Source organism: Xenopus laevis, chromosome 6S (assembly GCF_017654675.1).
Source record: "Xenopus laevis strain J_2021 chromosome 6S, Xenopus_laevis_v10.1, whole genome shotgun sequence".
Classification (NCBI taxonomy): Eukaryota; Metazoa; Chordata; class Amphibia; order Anura; family Pipidae; genus Xenopus; species Xenopus laevis.
In genome coordinates, this window is record NC_054382.1 from 10780037 (window position 1) to 10797017 (window position 16981).

Genomic DNA, 16981 nt, shown 5'->3' on the forward strand with positions numbered 1-16981 from the left:
GTTCCCTTCCCTTAGGTTGTTTTGATTTCGTGTCTCCTGCCCAAGAGCGCGCGAGGTTGGGGGTGTGTGTGGTGCGGTCTCCTACGTCATATGGGCAGGCCGCCGCTGATTGGCCGGGGCAGCTCACCAGACACGCATGTTGTTGTTGAGGTCGGGACAGCTGTTGGCATATCCTGCACTTACTGAGAGTCACCGGGGGGCAGGGAAGGAGGAGCGCGGTGGGCGTGGTTTAGACACAACAGCATCACTACCTGAGCCTTCCGACTCATCTCAGCAGATTTAAGCAGCTCCGGGAGGCGGCAGGGACAATAAAGTGCAAAGCTTATCCGCTATCATTGATTCCGGGTTCTGTTTGGAGTTAGCGCAGCTTGGAGACCTGTAGAGCACAGCATTGTGGGTAAGGAGAGCTGGGGGCATTGCTGAGACTCGTACTGGAATTGTCAATGGGCTCTGGGCACTGCTGTTGTCTATATATAGTCTATATATCTGGTACTAGTGATACAGGGGACACTGCTGTCTATATATAGTCTATATATCTGGTACTAGTGATACAGGGACACTGCTGTCTATATATAGTCTATATATCTGGTACTAGTGATACAGGGGGCACTGCTGTCTATATATAGTCTATATATCTGGTACTAGTGATACAGGGGACACTGCTGTCTATATATAGTCTATATATCTGGTACTAGTGATACAGGGGGCACTGCTGTCTATATATAGTCTATATATCTGGTACTAGTGATACAGGGGACACTGCTGTCTATCTATAGTCTATATATCTGATACTAGTGATACAGGGGACACTGCTGTCTATATATAGTCTATATATCTGGTACTAGTGATACAGGGGACACTGCTGTCTATATATAGTCTATATATCTGGTACTAGTGATACAGGGACACTGCTGTCTATATATAGTCTATATATCTGGTACTAGTGATACAGGGGGCACTGCTGTCTATATATAGTCTATATATCTGGTACTAGTGATACAGGGACACTGCTGTCTATATATAGTCTATATATCTGGTACTAGTGATACAGGGGGCACTGCTGTCTACATATAGTCTATATATCTGGTACTAGTGATACAGGGGGCACTGCTGTCTATATATAGTCTATATATCTGGTACTAGTGATACAGGGACACTGCTGTCTATATATAGTCTATATATCTGGTACTAGTGATACAGGGGGCACTGCTGTCTATATATAGTCTATATATCTGGTACTAGTGATACAGGGGGCACTGCTGTCTATATATAGTCTATATATCTGGTACTAGTGACACGGGACACTACTGTCTATATATAGTCTATATATCTGGTACTAGTGATACAGGGGGCACTGCTGTCTATAAGGTACTAGTGGGATGTCTCTGCTGCTGGGAATAAGGTGCCATACTAAGGGCTAAAAGGAATGTGATACCAGGCAGCTGGGTACTACTGGGGCATATCTGACAGTTGTGAGTTGGGTGCCATACTCAATACTCAGTGCTGCTGCAGCTGGGAATCGTGTGCCCTGCTTCTGGGTATTGTTGGCTGCTGTGCATTTGGTTTTGTCTGCATTCTTTTGTCTTGGCATTGCTGAAACTCTTGCCATACATCAGTGCTGAGCACTGGAACATTGTTGTGCATCTTGTGCTATAAAGTGTCATGTCTCTCGGCATGGATCCTCCTGGACAGACTGGCAATATGTGGGTTCTGGCAAATGGCAGATCTGCTGCTGTAAAATGCCATAGACTCACTATAAATAGTAGTACTTTAATAATGTTGGCAAACTGAGTAGTGGTGCTTCTAATGCTACAGGCCTGGGCACCCCTTCTCTAAATATGGGCTTAGCCGTTGAAGTTTAGAGGGCATGAGGAATACTGGTGTGTTAAAAAAAAAAAAAGAAGTCCAACAAAAGCAAAATCCAATGGCAGAAAGGTCTGCTGTAACACATCAAGTGTTTTTTGCGCAGTGCAACGTTTTGGGGCAAGCAAAGGGGCTTGCCCCGAAACGTTGAATTGCACTCCGCAATAAACGATGTGTTACAGCAGACCTTTCTGCCATTGGATTTTGCTTTTGTTGGACTTTCACTAGGAGGTGGCCGAACCTCCACCTGTGTGCACCAGGCATCTCTGAACCTCCTATTGGGCAGGGTGTGCGAGGTCCTACACCTATTGTATTCTTTATAAAAAAAAAATAAGGACATAGAGCTGGCTACCTCATCATTGTACTGTGCAACTCGCCACTAAAGTTGGTGGCACACAGCTGCACTTCAGCCCAATATACTTGGTTCCAATATCTCTTGACACTGGCCATTCTATAAAGTTATGCACAATAATGTTGGATCTATATAGCACATCACTGGTGCGTGGGTTAGCTAGTAGTGCCGAGTGCTGGGCAGGAAAGCTGACATCATACAGGGGAGCATTGTCACACTCAGATGTCTTACCATTTGGTTCCGGTGCAATACTAAAGGCCAGTAAAAAAGGTGCCATACTCCCAGGTATTGGTCCTCTAATCATGATGCCATGCCACAGGCCCACTAAGGTTGGTGCCATAACACTAAGCATTGGTCTATTAAGGTTGGTGCCTTACTACTTGTCATTGGCAAATAAAGTTGATGCAGTGTTGCTAGGGCAATGTTGCTAGGCACTATGTTGGTTGCTTTGAGGCCATACAGCTGATGCCTTCTGCTTCGTAGGCCCATACCAATAGCACTGCCATTGGGTTCTGCCACTGTTTAAAGGGAGTCTGTGTTTACGCAGGTAATATTAGGTGGGTATCTTAGGTGCACCCAGTGCTTATTTGACACCTCTGTATATGCAATTTTCTATGAACTTTGGCTTTGCTGTTCATGTTATAGGCCGGGCAGTGCTACTTTCTGCAGCTTTTAGAACAAAGGCTGCAGGATTTGAGGTGGCATGTCTAGCTGATGTTTAGGGAAATCTAACTAAAACAAAGTAGCCGAAAAAAAGGTGCAGATATTGACTTAAGGTGGCCATAGATGCACAGATAATATCGTACGAAACTAATTTCCGTACAATATTCAGTGCGTGTATGGTGGGCATTGGAGTACGGTGTTTTTTTTAGAGGAAGCAATCAAAGAGCCTTGCCCACCGACTAGTTTTACCTTCATTTGTAAGTGTAATGCACCATGTATGACAGATACTTCAACTGTCATCTGTCACCAACCATGGTTTTACATTCATTTGTAAGGGAAATCCACCATGTATAACAGATACTTCAACTGTCAGCTGTGTATGTCTTGTCACTGAACTATACCCACCAGGCATTTCCTCTTTAAGTGAATGGTGGGAAAAGTCAATGTGATTCCCTGAGAGGATCTTGGTGTAGGAAATCTTGATGATGACTGTTAGGCATTGCCCTCTACTCAGAGCAGTCTATCCTTTTCAACTAATCTGTTCTGCTTTTGCTTTTGTTTCTGTAGGTCCATACAGTCGTAGACAAATGCAAACACTAGAGGAGCACTGCTGGAGTTGCTCTTGCACCCGAGGAAGAGACAAGAAGGTCAGCACTTGGCTACCCCAAAGAGTTGGAAAAGCCATGTCCTCCTTAAACTCTCTCCTCAGTCTGGCCTACAGAACCCTAGCCAGCAGTGAAGGTCGCAGTCTTATCCGGAGAAGCCTAGTACTCTTTTCCGTGGGTGCTTTCCTTGCTCTGGTCCTCAATCTGCTTCAGGTCCAAAGGAACGTGACTCTGTTTCCAGAGGAAGTCATTGCCACCATATTTTCCTCAGCTTGGTGGGTCCCCCCATGTTGTGGAACTGCAGCTGGTGAGTACTTTTATTTTCATACTTATACGAGTGTGTCTTTGACTAAGGTTCTATAGGCCTGAAGCACCACTAAGGGGCCCTTACACTTTTATAGTGTATTATAGTATAGGGGCAGATTTATCAAGGGTCGAATTGAAAATTCAAATGACCCATTAAAGTCATTTTGGGGCCACCCTGTATTTCAAGGAACAGCAACATAAAAAGTGAAAGTGAAAACAGGAAAGTGTTTTAACATAATGAAAATATCATGTATGGTTGCTTTGCACTGGTAAAACTGATGTTTGCTTCAGAAACACTACTATAGTTCATATATAAAAAGCTGCTGTGTAGCAATAGCGGAAATTGAAAAAAGTCTGTATGGCACAGGTTAAATAGTGGATAACAGATAACACCATTATGTTCTGCAGAGCTTATCTGCTATCTGCTGTGTAACCTGAGCCTTTTCTCTTTTGAATGGCTGCCCCCATTTCTACACAGTAGGTTATTTTTATAAACTATAGCAGTACTTATCTGTTATCTACTGTGTATCATGTGCTTGAATGGCTGCCCCCATGGCTACACAGCAGCTTGTTTATATAAACTATAGTAGTACTTATCTGTTATCTACTGTGTATCCTGTACTTGAATGGCTGCCCCCATGGCTACACAGCAGCTTGTTTATATAAACTATAGTAGTACTTATCTGTTATCTACTGTGTATCCTGTGCTTGAATGACTGCCCCATGGCTACACAGCAGCTTTTTTTATATAAACTATAATAGTACTTATCTGTTATCTACTGTGTATCCTGTGCTTGAATGGCTGTCCCCATGGCTACACAGCAGCTTGTTTATATAAACTATAGTAGTGTTTCTGAAGCAAACACAGCAGTTTTATCAGTGCAGGGCAACACTGCATTTTATTTGTATTACTTTAAAACACTTTCTTTTTTTTATGTGACTGTTCCTTTAAGTACAATGTGGCCCCAAAATTACTGTAATGGGGGCCCAGTAACTCCTAGGTAAACCAGTGGTCAAGCAGAGTTTAATATTTCTTATGTGAAAAATACATATAGTTTGATTTCCTATAAGAAAGATTAATTTAAAGGTGAACAACCCCTTTAACCTTGTTACAATACCTAAGGCATTGTGAAGTCAGTTGTGTTGGTGATTCCTCTAGAGAGTCATTCATTGTTACTTTCTATATTGCCTTTCATAGTTAGGAGACAGCAAGAAAGCAGAAATGCCTTTATAGCAGCGGCAGCTGTCAAGCTTAGCTAAAACAAGTGGTATGGCAGCACCCGTTGTGCCCCTTTAACTTAACTTTTAGTACGATGTAGAAAGTGATATTCTCAGACAATTTTCAATTGGTTTTCATTTCTTATTATTTGTGTTTTTTGGGCTATTTAGCATTTTATTCAGCAGCTCTCCAGTTTGTAATTTCAGCAATCTGGTTGCTAGGGTCCAAGTTACCCTAGCAACCATGCATTGATTTGAATAAGAGCCTGGGATATGAATTGGAGAGGGTCTGAATAGAAAGACAAGTAATAAAAAGTAGCAATAACAATATATTTGTAGCCTTGAGTGACCCCCATTTGAAAGCTGGAAAGAGTCAGAAGAAAAACTATAAGAAAGAAAAAATGAAGGCCAATTGAAAAGTTGCTTAGAATTGGGCATTCTATAACATACTAAAAGTTAACTTAAAGGTGGACCACTACTTTAAATAAATTGACCGACTGCCAAAAATTCCTTCCCCCCCCCCACTCCCTTTTAAAAAAACGTTTAGCCAGAAATCCTATATCTGCATGAGAACACTTTGAGCTGACGCCGGCTCTGCGTTCTTTAGATAGCACGGGAAATGCTGAAAGGTTGTCTCCTTGTGATTGACCACCTCCCAAACTGGTGAGCTGCCTGGCTCTGTTCTGATTGGCTGCCTAGCTCAACATACCACACTGCTCACGGAATTGGAAAGTACAGAAGTGATCAGGAGTTGGCTGTAAGCTGCTTGCACTGCTACTCGTCTGAATCAGGCTGTATAACAGGAGTCACAGCTGTTATACTATATTTACTTTATTGCTGTGCAAAAACCTTTTTTTTTTTTTTTTTTTTTTTTTTTTTTAAATTCACAAATGAAACCAGGTCCGTGCAGCCTGTTACCTACTTCACTGCAAGATGGTTTAGGCTAATCCATTTTCAAGCAATAACCGCTTATCAGAAAAGTGCTCTGGTGCTTTAAAAGGGTTGTTCGCCTTCAAATTAACTTTTCATATGATGTAGAGAGTGATATTCTGAGACAATTTGCAATTGGTTTTCATGTTTTATTATTTGTGGTTTTTGAGTTATTTTATTCAACAGTTCTCCAGTTTGCAATGTCAGCCATCTGGTTGCTAGGGTCTAAATTACCCTGGCAACCATGCATTGATTTGAACGAGAGACTGGACTGGAATAGGAATAGGAGAGGGCCTGTATAAAAAGACGAATATTAAAAAGTAGCAATAACAATACATTTACAGCTTTGCAGAGCACTTGTTTTGCTGATGGGGGTCAGTGACCCCTGTTTGAAAGCTGGAAAGAATCATGAGAAGAAGGCAAATAATCCAAAGACTATAAAAAAGTAGGGATGCACCAAATCCAGGATTCGGTTCGGGATTCTGCCTTTTTCAGCAGGATTCAGATTCGGCCGAATCCTTCTGCCAGGCCGAACTGAATCCGAACCCTAATTTACATATGCAAATTAGGGGCAGGGAGGGAAATTGCGTGACTTTTTGTCACAAAACAAGCAAGTAAAAAATGTTCTCCCCTTCCCACCCCTAATTTACATATGCAAATTAAGGTTCGGGTTCGGTATTCAGCCGAATCATTCGCCAAGGATTCGGGGGTTCGGCCGAATCCAAAATAGTTGATTTGGTGCATCCCTATAAAAAAAGGGATAAAAAATCTGAGGGCCAAATGCTTAGAATTAGCCCTTCTATAATACAGGTATGGGATCTGTTATCCAGAATGCTCTGGACCTGTTTTTTTCCGGATAATGGATATTTCCGTAATTTGGATCTGCATACCTTAAGTCTACTAGAAAATCACGTAAACATTAAATAAACCCAATAGGCTGGTTCTGCTTCCAATAAGGATTAATTATATCTTAGTTGGGATCGAGTACAAGCTACTGTTTTATTATTACAGAGAAAAAGGAAATGATTTTTATTGGATTATTTGATTATAATGGAGCCCATGGGAGACAGCCTTTCTGTAATCCGGAGCAGTCTGGATAACGGGTTTCCAGTTAACCGATCCCATACCTGTATACAAAAAATGAAGGACCATGCCCTTAAGACTAAGTCTTGTTTTATTTCCTAGCTGTTGTAGGACTGCTGTACCCCTGCATTGACAGTCGTCTTGGAGAACCCCATAAATTCAAGCGAGAATGGGCCAGTGTGATGAGGTGCATAGCCGTTTTTGTTGGAATCAACCACGCAAGTGCTGTATCCTTTTCCAGAGGTTTATTATTCATTAGTCAATTCTCAATCACAGGAGTCTAGAATGTGCTCAAGTCATATTAAAGGGGTTGTTCACCTTCAAACACTTTTTTTTCAGTTTAGTTGTTTTCAGATCAGCAGAAATAAAGACTTTTTACTTTTACTTTCTATTTTCTATTTGTGACAGTTTTTCTAATAATGAAGTGAAAGGTTTCATTTTTCACTTTCTAAAGCAGCTCTTTGAAGGGCCACTGACAGTTAAAGGGTTGCTGACCCTTAAACTGTTCTACATTCATACATTTAGGTCATACATTTGCTGTTAGAACCGATACAATAGTTGCTAATATTTCACAGATACTGCTGAGAAATGTATCAACTAATTGTATCAACTAAATGTAGCAAATCATAACATTGCAGATGCTCCTGGATTAGTGATGTGCAGGCCGACCTGATAACCACGGGTTTACCCGCAGGTTGGGTGGGTTTGGGCCAACCTCGAACTACGGTCAAATGCGGCTGCTCGCTCTGCCCCTTTTATGACATAGCGGGTGGGTTAAGGTAGGGCAGGTTAGGGTCGGGTGCCGGTGCGGGTCGGGGAAATCCTGACCCGCACATCACTATCCTGGATCACTGAGCTGCCGGACTGAAACACCAGACATGAACATTAAACTTCAAGCTTCAATTTTGGAAAAATTTATAAAAAATAAATAATGAAAAGTAATTGGAAAAAAAAGTCTTTGTTTATGGTGAATAATCTGAAAACAAGTGAACTGGAAAAAGTGTTTGGAAGGTGAACAACCCCTCATAAGATCATAAGACCTGAGCTCCTCAAAGATCGTGTTATAGCATTCGTTTGCTTTGTGAGCTTTCCAGACCCACACCTTAGGAACCCCAGATCTTTCACTTGGAAACGTGTGTGTGTGTGTGTGTGTGTGTGTGTATCTTAATGGCTACTCCCCAAACTTTTTTTACCCATGAGCAATATTCAAATGTAAAAGGAGTCAGGGAGCAGCAAAAGGCCAAATAAGGGTTTGATAGCCCCCTTATGTGGACTGAGAGTCTACAGGAGGGTCTGGTTTTTATTTAACCAAAACTTTTCTCCACGCCAATTATTAGTTGGTGAGCAATATGCTACTCATGAGCCACTGGTTGGGGATCACTGGTGTAGGGCCTCACGTTGCTTCCTGTGCCTCACCTAGTTGCTTACCAAGTTTTGATATTGTTGATTTTACGACATTCTCCTTAACTCCTGACCTCTTCAGAAACTTGACTTTGCCAATAACGTCCAGCTGTCTTTAACACTCGCAGCCTTGTCTTTGGGACTGTGGTGGACCTTCGATCGTTCCAGAAGTGGCCTGGGACTTGGAATTACAATAGCCTTCCTTGCCACTCTTATAACGCAGTTTCTTGTCTACAACGGAGTATACCAGTAAGTCAACCTCCTTGAAGCATAACCAATACCACCCTATTAGAGAGTTTTAAGTGGATTTATCGATGAGATGCAACTTTTATGTTTCCATAGAAAACCTCAACGTTGGCTTGACTGTTGGAGTTGGATCTCCTAGTAGGACTTCCTGATAAAGTCTTGTCCTCAACTATCAGGCCAAAGTTGCGGCTAAAGTTACATCTCATTGTCCGACATTGCTTACAACTGAAGTGCTAATCTATGGCTTTCACAGTCCTGGTGGAAGAGCGCTAAAATACATATTTTCATGTGATCCTTTCCTTTTATACTTTGCATGGATCCATGGCCTTTTCTTTTGTTTTCAATAGGTACACCTCACCAGACTTCCTATACATTCGATCTTGGCTGCCATGTATCTTTTTCTCGGGAGGAGTAACGGTCGGCAACATAGGAAGACAGTTAGCAATGGTACGTGAACACCTCTCTCATACTCATAACAAAGAATACATAAAGGAGACCTAACTCCTACAAATGAATGTGGCTAAAAATGCCATATTTTAGATACTGAACTTATTGAACGAGGCTAAAGTTTGAGCTTGTCAATAGCAGCAATGATCCAGGACTTCAAACTTGTCACAGGGGGTCACCATCTTGGAAAGTGTCTGTGACACTCACATGCTCAGTGGGCTCTGATTGGCTGTTGAGAAGCTAAGCTTAGGGCTCGTCACTAATTATCCAGCAGAAAATGAGCTTCCCTGGCTGTAATATAAGCTGATGCTACAGGTTTGCTGATTATTAAATTCTGATGCTAATTGCACTGGTTTCTGTGCTGCCATGTAGTAATTATGTGTATTAATTACTAATCAGCCTTATATTGTGACATTTCTATTCTATGTGTACTGTATATTGTGAGTGGGTCCCTAAGCTCAGTAAGTGACAGCAGCACAGAGCATGTGCAGTGAATCAGCAGAAAAGAAGATGGGGAGCTACTGGGGCATCTTTGGAGACACAGATCTTTACTGCTAAAGGGCTGTGGGCTGGTATAGAAGCACAAAATATAATGTACAACATTTCTAGCTACTTCTTTAGTTAAGCTTTACTTCTCCTTTAACTTCAGCTAATATTCATTGACATTTAGATCCAATATATCTTATAGGGGGGCTCCATTTGCCTAGAAGATGTATTAGAGCTCACTCTATTAAAATCACCAGACATCATGTCTCTTTACATGCAGAATTTGTGCAAAAGTCATTTGTTTTGTTAGATTTTGTTCGTACTGGAATCAGTTATTTGAGTGAGCTCTAATACATCTGCTAGGAACGGAAGCCCCCCTATAAGATATATTGGATCTAACTGTCAATGAATATCTGACACCCAACTGCTGCATGAAGACTGAATGAAGAGAAACAGATGCTGAGAGAGGAATAGTGAATATAAACTTGATAATTTCAGAAACATACAGCATTTTTAATTGATTGTATTTAGAAAGTTTCTTATTTCAGTATTAAATTTGTGATGTGAAATACTGAATGTACGTGCTTCGTTTCAGGGTTCTTCAGAAAAGACACACAGTGACTAAAGGGATGTATGCACCACCGAACAGGGAGAATGTTGGAAAACCCCATAACAATCCGCAGAATTCACTACAGCAACGAAACTTCAGTATAAAACCTGTTGCTTTGTTTCCAGTCACTGCACGGTACTTATGATTTTATCATTTATGGCGGAGAAAAGCCGGACACACCTCTTCCATCATTAGGGTTTCTGATCTCCCTGCAGGATGGGAACATTTTGAGAAGGTTCTGTGCAGACTTGGCTTCACGATACAGTATTACATTTTCCAATTGCGATACGGAAAAGATTTGTGGAAGCTTCAAGGCGTTTGCGTTCTGTGAAGATTTACAGATCTGGGTGCTGATAAAAGAAGAGTTTGCGTTTCGATAGGAGCCTGTTATTTATCCTAAATGTCAAATAAGGCTGTAGGTAAAAAGGCAGTGTTAGGTATTGCTGTAAAGAAAAGATTGATTGGTGCTACATATAGTAAAGAACTCCAACAGCAGTGGGCTGGGCACCGTTATTCCCCACTGTTTGAAAGCGAAAAGGGAAATGCTCAGACAGACCGAGTTGGCAGCTTATTGGCCCGTGTGCGGCCATCCGATGGCTTCTCCGATCAATATCTCGATCACGCAGGTTAAAAAATCCTGTCAGATCGCGGCCGCATCTATGGTTGTATGCGGTTCCGCGATCCGTCCGCCCGTATCAGATCCGTTATGATCCGATCGTTGGGCCCCAGATCGGATCAGCACGATATTGCCCACTTCACTGTGGGCATATCGGGAAGAGATCGCCAAACGAGCAGATCTCTGTCTATGGCCACCTTTAGAGGCTAAGCACATAAAATATACTACCAGTAGGATGAGGGTTTTAGTTCAACTTTGCTATGGGAGTAAACGCAGGGGGGAATCCACAGGAGAAGGAAAGAAAAGAAGGAATGGCCGCCTTTTTGCCGCACAGCCTTATTAATATTTGCAGTCTGTGATTGCCTTGTAAAAAGAAAAAGGAGAAAAAAGTGCATTTGTCACTTCATTATATACATTTTTGTTATTTTAAATATTTTGTCATATGGGTGAGCACAAAGTATTCTTATTGGTCCTATAATTACATGTATAGATCAAATCTGAGCTAAAATACGACAGTGCAATGTGTTTGGGAAAAAACAAAAACAAAACATGCCCTAGTATTCGCTTTACAATACACATAAGGGATGCATCGAATCAGGATTCGCTTCGTTATCAGAAGTTGCCCGAAGGTTCCTCGTCAGGCACCTTCGGGCAACTTCGGAAAACGAAGAGCCGTGTGTGCTTTAGCGCAGGTGACTTTTTATTATAGAGGATGGGAAGACCCGCAAAGGCAGTTCGGGGAGATTGTCGCCAGACGACTATATCCCCCCGAATCTGCCCCTGTGTCACAACCCTAAAGCTGGGAAAATTCTAGATAGAGACACATTCATTTGTTCATTGTGTCTACTGTTTAGGAACGGCGAATTTGTCCCGTTTCGCTTTGCCGCGAAACGGGCGAAAGGTTAGTGAAACACGAATTTTGACGTCAACGTCAATTCACAGACGTCAAAACTGATGCCAGCGACAATTCCGACGCCGGTGACATTTGACGCGCATTTAAAGTCAATTTCCGTGGCAATTTCGCAAATTTTCACCCATCACTATTTAGGAATTGATCAATGCTGTGTAAACTAAAGAAGACATAAGAAGTATTACATCTATCTCTAACTTGATTGTTCTACGAAATTAACTCGGAAATGTAAAATCTATTTCAAATCATTCTATTTATTCTGTTAAGGTTATAGATCGTATCTCGGTCCAGGAAGGGGGGCTTCTGTCTTATTTCCACTTTTCGGGATTTTTGTATCTAAAATAAAGCCAAAAATATTCATTAAAAAAAAAAACACGTTGCCAACACTTGTAGCAAGACCGTGAGCCGAAGTGATTCACGGCAAAAAAAAAGTACGGGAAAATTGCACTATGCTGGATTTCAACTTTATTTTTGATTTTGTTACCAGATCATTGCGTGTAGGGTTTCTTTGATATGTGTATAGATGTATATTGCTTTCAACATTTTTTTTAAAAAAAAATAAATACATTTTGTGTCTCATTTCATACTTGTGCGCTTTCTTGTGTTGAGATCTAGGTGTGAGTATTCCCATCTGTATCTTATATTAAGCCGTACCCTGGTTGTTGCTCATTAGGACAGTTATGATAGAAATACAAAATTGAACCAGCACAGACTGGGTTAGAAGTTGGGACTCCCAATAATTTACTGACTGATATCCATAGTACAGGTATGGGATCCGTTATCTGGAAACCCATTATCCAGAAAGCTCTGAATTACAGAAAGGCCATCTCCCATAGACTTCATTTAAAACAGTAACTTGTACTTCATCCCAACTAAGATATAATTAATCCTTATTGGAAGCAAAACCAGCCTATTGGGTTTATTTATTATTTACATGATTTTCTAGTAGACTTAAGGTACAAAGATCCAAATTACGGAAAGATCCATTATCCAGAAAGCCCCAGGTCCCGGGCATTCTGGATAACGGGTCCCATATCAGTATATCGATCGGACTCTGCAGGGCACCATGCACTTTTGATGTGCAGGTCGAGAATTTCTCAACCCGCTCCCTCCTAATCCGCACCCGGCAAGGCCCGCTGCTGTCCCTCTTTTTATAGCCCCGCGCCCACCCCGCAGTGACATCAGAAAACGGGCAGTGGCGGGCACAAGTCTATAAATTTTGGCGCCGGAAGTGCTAGGTCATGGCCAGGGAGAGCAGGAGAAGAGCTTGACCCGGACCCGCCTGCAACCGGAAGAATTTGTGCAGGAGATGGCCCAAACCTGCCCAACCCTCGGGTAAACCTGCAGGATTCCGGCCATCCCGAACATTACTACCATGCCCTTATCAAAACAATAGGGATGCACCAAATCCAGGATTCTGCATTTTCAGCAGGATTCGGATTCAGCCAAATCCTTCTGCCTGGCTGAACCCAATCCAAATCCTAATTTGCGTATGCAAATTAGGGGTGTGGAGGAAAACCGTGTGAATTTTTGTCACAAAACAAGGAAATAAAAATGTTTTCCCCTTTCCACCCCTTATTTCCATATGCAAATTAGGATTCAGATTCAGTCCGGTATTCCGCCGAATCTTTCGCGAAGGATTCAGGGGTTTCGGACGAATCCAAAATAGGGGATTCCATGCATCCCTACAAAGCAATACAAAGTTTCACCATCTGATGGTTCTGAAATAAGGCAGTTTAGAGGTGATGGTCTATGTTGGCCAGTTCATGGTGCGTCAGCAGATGAGAAAGTGAGCCACAGCTCTCCCACTTTTGTGATCAGTTGTAGGAAGACGTCTATACCATTTATAGCCCATGAAAGGAGGATCGGGCATGGAGGGGTAACTGATACACAGAAAAAAGGGTCAGTGATGCCCATTTGAAAGCTGCAAAGAGTCAGAAGAAAAAGGCAAATAGCTATAAAACTATAAAAAAATAAATAATGAAGACCAATTGAAAAGTTGCTAAAATTGGCCATTTTATAACATACATAATGTTTTCTTAAAGATGAACCACCTCTTTTAGGGTGAAACCAGTAAAATATTACATGTACATTGAATGAATCCTTCTTTGACTGGGTATAAAGCTCATTAATGCATAAAGATGCCAACACGTCACATATTTGTATGTATATTTTTATTTGTATTGCTCAGAACAATAAATTAGTAGAAAAAACAGGGTCATTGCAATAATAAATACAGATGAGTACAAAATCCAATATAAATAAATATAAAGTACAGTACAATACAATAAAGATTACGTTCTTAGTGTCAAGGAGACAAGAAGATTTAGTTCCCTGCCCCACAGAGCTTACAATCAAAATATTTCATGTCACATATTTTACAGGCCTTCATGAATACAGTATGCAGGTAGGAATGGGGTAGGCATAACTATGTGAAGTGGGAAGCTGCCAGAATGGATTCAGAGGCTGCAGATGGACAATACTGGAGGCGAACAGAACAGGTTTGTGAGGCTTGGACTAAACTAAGGTCTGGACTGGGCCGCAGAGCATCAGATTCAATAGAAAGGTCAGAAATGAAGGGCAAGCAGATGGCCAGGAGGAATGAAGATCAGATCGGCAGCAGAGGAGGAAGGTGGATGAACAATTGCCTGCTGGGAGAGAAACAAAGCTCTAATTGAAAGCTCTGAGTCTTCCCACATAGTCTATGTGCGTGTGCCGGGCCCCCTCTACTCCAAATAGCATCTCTGATATTCACAGACACAACACGATGCTAATTTGGTTTGAGTACTACGGCACAATCACGCCTACGGGGTTTGGTATCTGGGGGAGGCCCTTTAAACAAGTTCATGTCTGTACTGCATCCCGAAGAGCAGGCTGAATTCAAAAAAAGAAAGGAAAGAATACTGCATGTAAGCATCAAGCCTCACTGTGGGTGCTATAGGGCTGGAATTATAGGGGGTGCTGCATTATAAGTAAAACAACTAGGGATGCACCGAATGCAGGATTCGGTTCAGGATTTGGCCAGGATTCTGCCTTTTTCAGCAGGATTCGGATTCGGTTGAATCCTTCTGCCTAGCCGAACCGAATCAGAATCCTAATTTGCATATGCAAATTAGGGGCAGGGAGGGAAATTGCGTGACTTTTTGACATAAAACAAGGAAGTAAAAAATGTTTTCCCTTCCCAAATTAGGGTTCGGTTCGGTATTTGGCCGAAACTTTCGCAAAGTATTCGGGGGTTCGGCCGAATCCAAAATAGTGGATTCGGTGCATCCCTAAAAAGAACATGGTGATTTTTGTTTGTACTTGCATAATGCTAGTTTCCAGCAGAGCTGCATTCAGTGGAGTAACTATAGAGGAATCAGACGGTTGCAGGGGGCCCGGGCAACAGGGGGACCAGGGCTGCAGGGTCGGCTTCCTCTGTAGCTTTGAAGAAATCCCCACTCGCAAGGGGCAGGCAGAATGGGTGGGTGGCTGAGAGGGGACAGAGATTAGGCAGGCAGCCTAGACGGAGGGACAGTGTCTGATTGGGCCAGCGGGACACCGGGAAAAAACCCGGTGGGCAGGGCCAGAACTAGGGGTAGGCAAGGTAGGCACTTACCTAGGGCGCAAAGCAAGAGGGGGCACCAGGCATGCACCTTCTTTGTCTCCTACCCCTGGTCTGGTACAGTCTGTTGCTCTGGCCAGCGCTCGCTTCTTGTTGCGCATGTGCACACGCCCTATTGTTGTGTGTGCCCTTTCTGCGCATGCGCGGTTTTCTGTGTGCGTGTTTCGCACATGTGCGACTTTTTCCATCGCGTTTTCATGCACGTGTGTGCCTATTGGGCGCTGCCACCGGCCAGCCTGCCTAGGGCGCCTGGCCAGACTGGCCCGGTGGGCCCCACCAGCTCAGACCCTGTCCTTGTACGGAAGCGGCTTCCAACCTTCCTCCCTGGCCCCCAGCATGGCTAAAAGAAAAAAAAGGTAGAAAAAAATGAGAGAGATCACTTCCCCATAATTCTGACCTGTCTGGATAATGGTTTTCGGGATAACACACCTGTATATGTTGGCCACAGGGCTGGAGTTAGAACAGGGGGTCAGGCTCAATGGAGAAAGACAGGACGCCCTCAAAACAAATCAAAGCAAAATTGCTTATAGTGCTTTTCTGAGCAATTTTGCAAGTTCCATTAATTATATGTATTCTAGTTTTTACGATATTAGTAGTTTTTTACCGTTATTATACATTTAAAACAACAGCATCACCTGCTGGTCATTTAGGTTGACTGACTACAGTCGGCTGAAAATGAATTCCATCGGAAAAGGAAAGTCTGCTTGGAATTCTCTGGCCAGTTATAAGCACAGTGACAATGGAGCTTTATTGCACGTGCAAACGGGTACTGTAGCTCTGTATCCTATGATCAGTACATTGGAGATGATATGACTTTGGTGCCCAACTGTGCTGTACAATTCCTAATTTTTTAAAACTCTACAGCAATGCCTCAACAACAGAGACAGATGATCAGTGAGCACAGGGGAATACAGGGCAGACTGGCAATCTGTGGATTCAGGCAAATGCCAGAGGGGCTGCTGTAAGATGCTATAGACAATCACTATTTAGTAGCCTGGTGGGGGCTGTTTGGGCTTCTGTGTACTTGAAATTCCAGGGCCTATTTTGAATCCCAGTCGGTTCTTGGGACAGATTGTCCTTCCAAAGGTTATGATGCTCTGCAGAGACGTCTGATTTTTTGCATGTAGCATTTGAGCTCCATCTAGTGGCAGAAATAGAGATATACCTAAGGGCATTTTGGGTAAGTGCGCTCTAATGAGCAGGACCTTCCTTACCTCCTGTATTGGTCAGCAATCTGTATGTTTGATGCATGTACCCTTCTATTGTACAGCGCCACTGAATATGCTGGTGCCTTATACGTGTATATCACCAGGACCGCCATCAGGGGGGAACATCGAATGCAAGCTGTTTTATGATGCCACTGTCTGCATTGTAAGTTAAAGGGCAACTAAAGGCTGGTATAAAATTATAGTAATTATACAGAATGGGTTCTTTTTACCATTTTTGCAGTTTACGCCCATTTTTTTTCTAAATGAAATGTTAACGAGTGGCCTTTCGAAGTATTTTTTAAGTCTCTGTCGCCTCTTGTGAGGATCACAGATTACAGCAAGTGGCTGGTGCAGGAGGGCTCTTGGAGTTTGAGCTGAATCCTCCTGCATAGAGAACCCTGCCGATGATTTCAGTTCAGTGCACTGGGCTCTG

At 42.5% G+C, this 16981-nt stretch overlaps 1 protein-coding gene across 1 annotated transcript; it reads left to right on the top strand.

The window, feature by feature from the left end:
* The first annotated feature begins 325 nt into the window (after window positions 1-325).
* On the top strand, window positions 326-11121 carry insig1.S (insulin induced gene 1 S homeolog). Its single transcript, NM_001097750.1, is given in 7 exon segments — window positions 326-397; window positions 3446-3790; window positions 7123-7247; window positions 8504-8670; window positions 9015-9114; window positions 10196-10846; window positions 10881-11121. Coding segments are annotated over 5 exon segments (747 nt in total). The 5' UTR covers window positions 326-397; window positions 3446-3465; the 3' UTR covers window positions 10226-10846; window positions 10881-11121.
* The last annotated feature ends 5860 nt before the right edge of the window (window positions 11122-16981 follow it).